Raw genomic sequence first — 1,879 nt, 5'->3', positions numbered from 1 at the left:
CAGCAAGGCAGGGAGGGTCGGGGGGCAGGCTCCTGCGGCTTGGCCCTGACTGATGGGCCCTGAGCAGAGGACCCCACTTCCCCAGCCCTGCCTGAGCGCTGCAGCCAACAGGCTCCTTACAAAGGAGGGGCCACACGAGAACCAAGATGGGGGTGCGGTGGCCTCGGCAGCATCTGGGACCTGGCACCAGGCTGGACGCCAGGCAGGCCAGCTCCTCTCCCCGGTCCCAGAAAGCAACGGGGACTCGCACCCGTTCCCACGGCCCTTCCTCACCCCTCGCACGCGGCTCACGACTGCTCTGCAGGTCACTGTCCCGGTGGCTGTGCAGGCGCGGGCTGTCCCCGGGGATGACAGGCTGGGGTCCAGGGGTGAGGCTCACCCCCCTCCCCGGGTCGGGGTCCCTCAGCCCTGAGCACAGGAGGCCAGCACTGGGTGGTGGGCAGATGCGCCCACGCTGCGCGTTCACACTGAGCTCTGTGCCAGCCCTCGGGACGCAGTACCTTGTTGTCAAGGTCGAAGAGGTAAGAATCTTCCTCCCGCACATCGGCCTCCGAGTCAGAGATGAGCTCGCCCACGTACCTGCGGGACGGACAGCGCGTCACCCGCCGCCGCCACAGCCAGGGGAGACTGTGGCCACGGAGCCAGGCTTTCACTGTGGCAGGAGATGGGGCACGAAACCCTCTACTGAGCAGGGAGGGAGCCAGAAGCCCCCCGGAAGCCACCCCATGTGGACGTCACAGCCTCCCGAGGCAGGAAGTGGGGGGGGAGGCAATGGGGGGCTGGTGCTGGGGCAGCCCCTCTGGAACGGCAGGTCGGCCAGCGGGCGCCCCCCGGGCCTGACCCCACACAGCATGCCCAGACGTGCCCTCACTCACTCGCAGACGAAGGTGCCCACGGGGATGTCCTGCAGGGTCCGCACGCCCCAGCCCATGTTCTGGGTGCGGTAGAGCTGCAGCCTCGCCCTGCAAAACAGGGTCTGTGCTCACGGCCGCGGCCAGGGCCCCGCTCCTGGCCAGACAGGCATCACCTTCAGAAACGCTTCACAACGTGACGGGCAGAGCAGTGACGCCCGGTGACGCGGCCTCTGTGCCTCAGGACCGTCACCTGTGCCACGGGGACAGCCCGGGCCGGACCCCTGGTCGCAACGAGGACCAGAGGGGCTAGCGCTGCCCAAGCCCAGGCTGTGACCAGGTCAGCCCGGGCTGCGGGTCAGGTGTGGGGGACACTCCCAGGCTCTGAGAGCCACGGCACCCCTGGGGGGGACGTCTGTCCTCACCCGGATGAGACTCCCTGCCACAGGAGGGGGACGGGAGCGTGGGCGGGCACAGTGCTTTGAGGTCGCCAACAATGAGGAGCCACCCGCTGGGAATTCACACTCAGCCTGCCCGTAACTCCCTCCCGACCCAGAGGGACATCCGATCGCCCCTTGGCACTCAGGGGGTTATGACCAGAATCCAGGGCCTGGCTCTGGGCAGCCAGAGGACACGGGGGAAAGGACCCCAGCCTGGCCAGGGGCCGGGGCTGGCCACACCCGGGACCGTGGGCCCTGAGCGACTGGGGAGGCCTTGCCCCCGGGGAGTCTGAGCCATCAACAGGGGCCTGGTGCTGGGAGACACTCCGCCCAGCAGCCGTGGGAGCTGCAGGCGAGGCCATTCGGGGCCAGGCCTGTGCGCTGCTTTGGGCTCTTCTGACCAAGACGGTCTGGTCCTCTCGGCCTCAGAGCCGGTCTGAGCCGAGAGGAAGCAAGCCTTGTTACGTACGCCCATGTGGGCCCTGACGGAGGACAGGGCTCAGACACGCACGGGCCCCAAACACGCCCTGTACAAAGTGCACGCAACACAGGACGCCTGGGACTCGCCTGGGTCTCACGCGGCCCGTC

The 1,879-nt window shown here is 68.5% G+C and overlaps 1 protein-coding gene across 1 annotated transcript in view; it reads right to left on the bottom strand.

The window, feature by feature from the left end:
* Positions 1–1,879, bottom strand: part of EHMT1 (euchromatic histone-lysine N-methyltransferase 1) — a 75,209-nt gene that overhangs the window by 4,018 nt on the left and 69,312 nt on the right. The window contains exons 23-24 of the mRNA XM_014529696.1: positions 876–976; positions 501–579 (exon numbers count right to left, since the gene is read on the bottom strand). Coding sequence (XP_014385182.1) covers positions 501–579; positions 876–976 — 180 coding nt within the window. The remainder of the gene's footprint in view (positions 1–500; positions 580–875; positions 977–1,879) is intronic.

Source organism: Myotis brandtii, unplaced genomic scaffold (genome assembly GCF_000412655.1).
Source record: "Myotis brandtii unplaced genomic scaffold, ASM41265v1 scaffold691, whole genome shotgun sequence".
Taxonomy (NCBI): Eukaryota; Metazoa; Chordata; class Mammalia; order Chiroptera; family Vespertilionidae; genus Myotis; species Myotis brandtii.
Note: the sequence above shows the minus strand (reverse complement) of the source record. Positions and strands in the feature narration are given on the sequence as shown.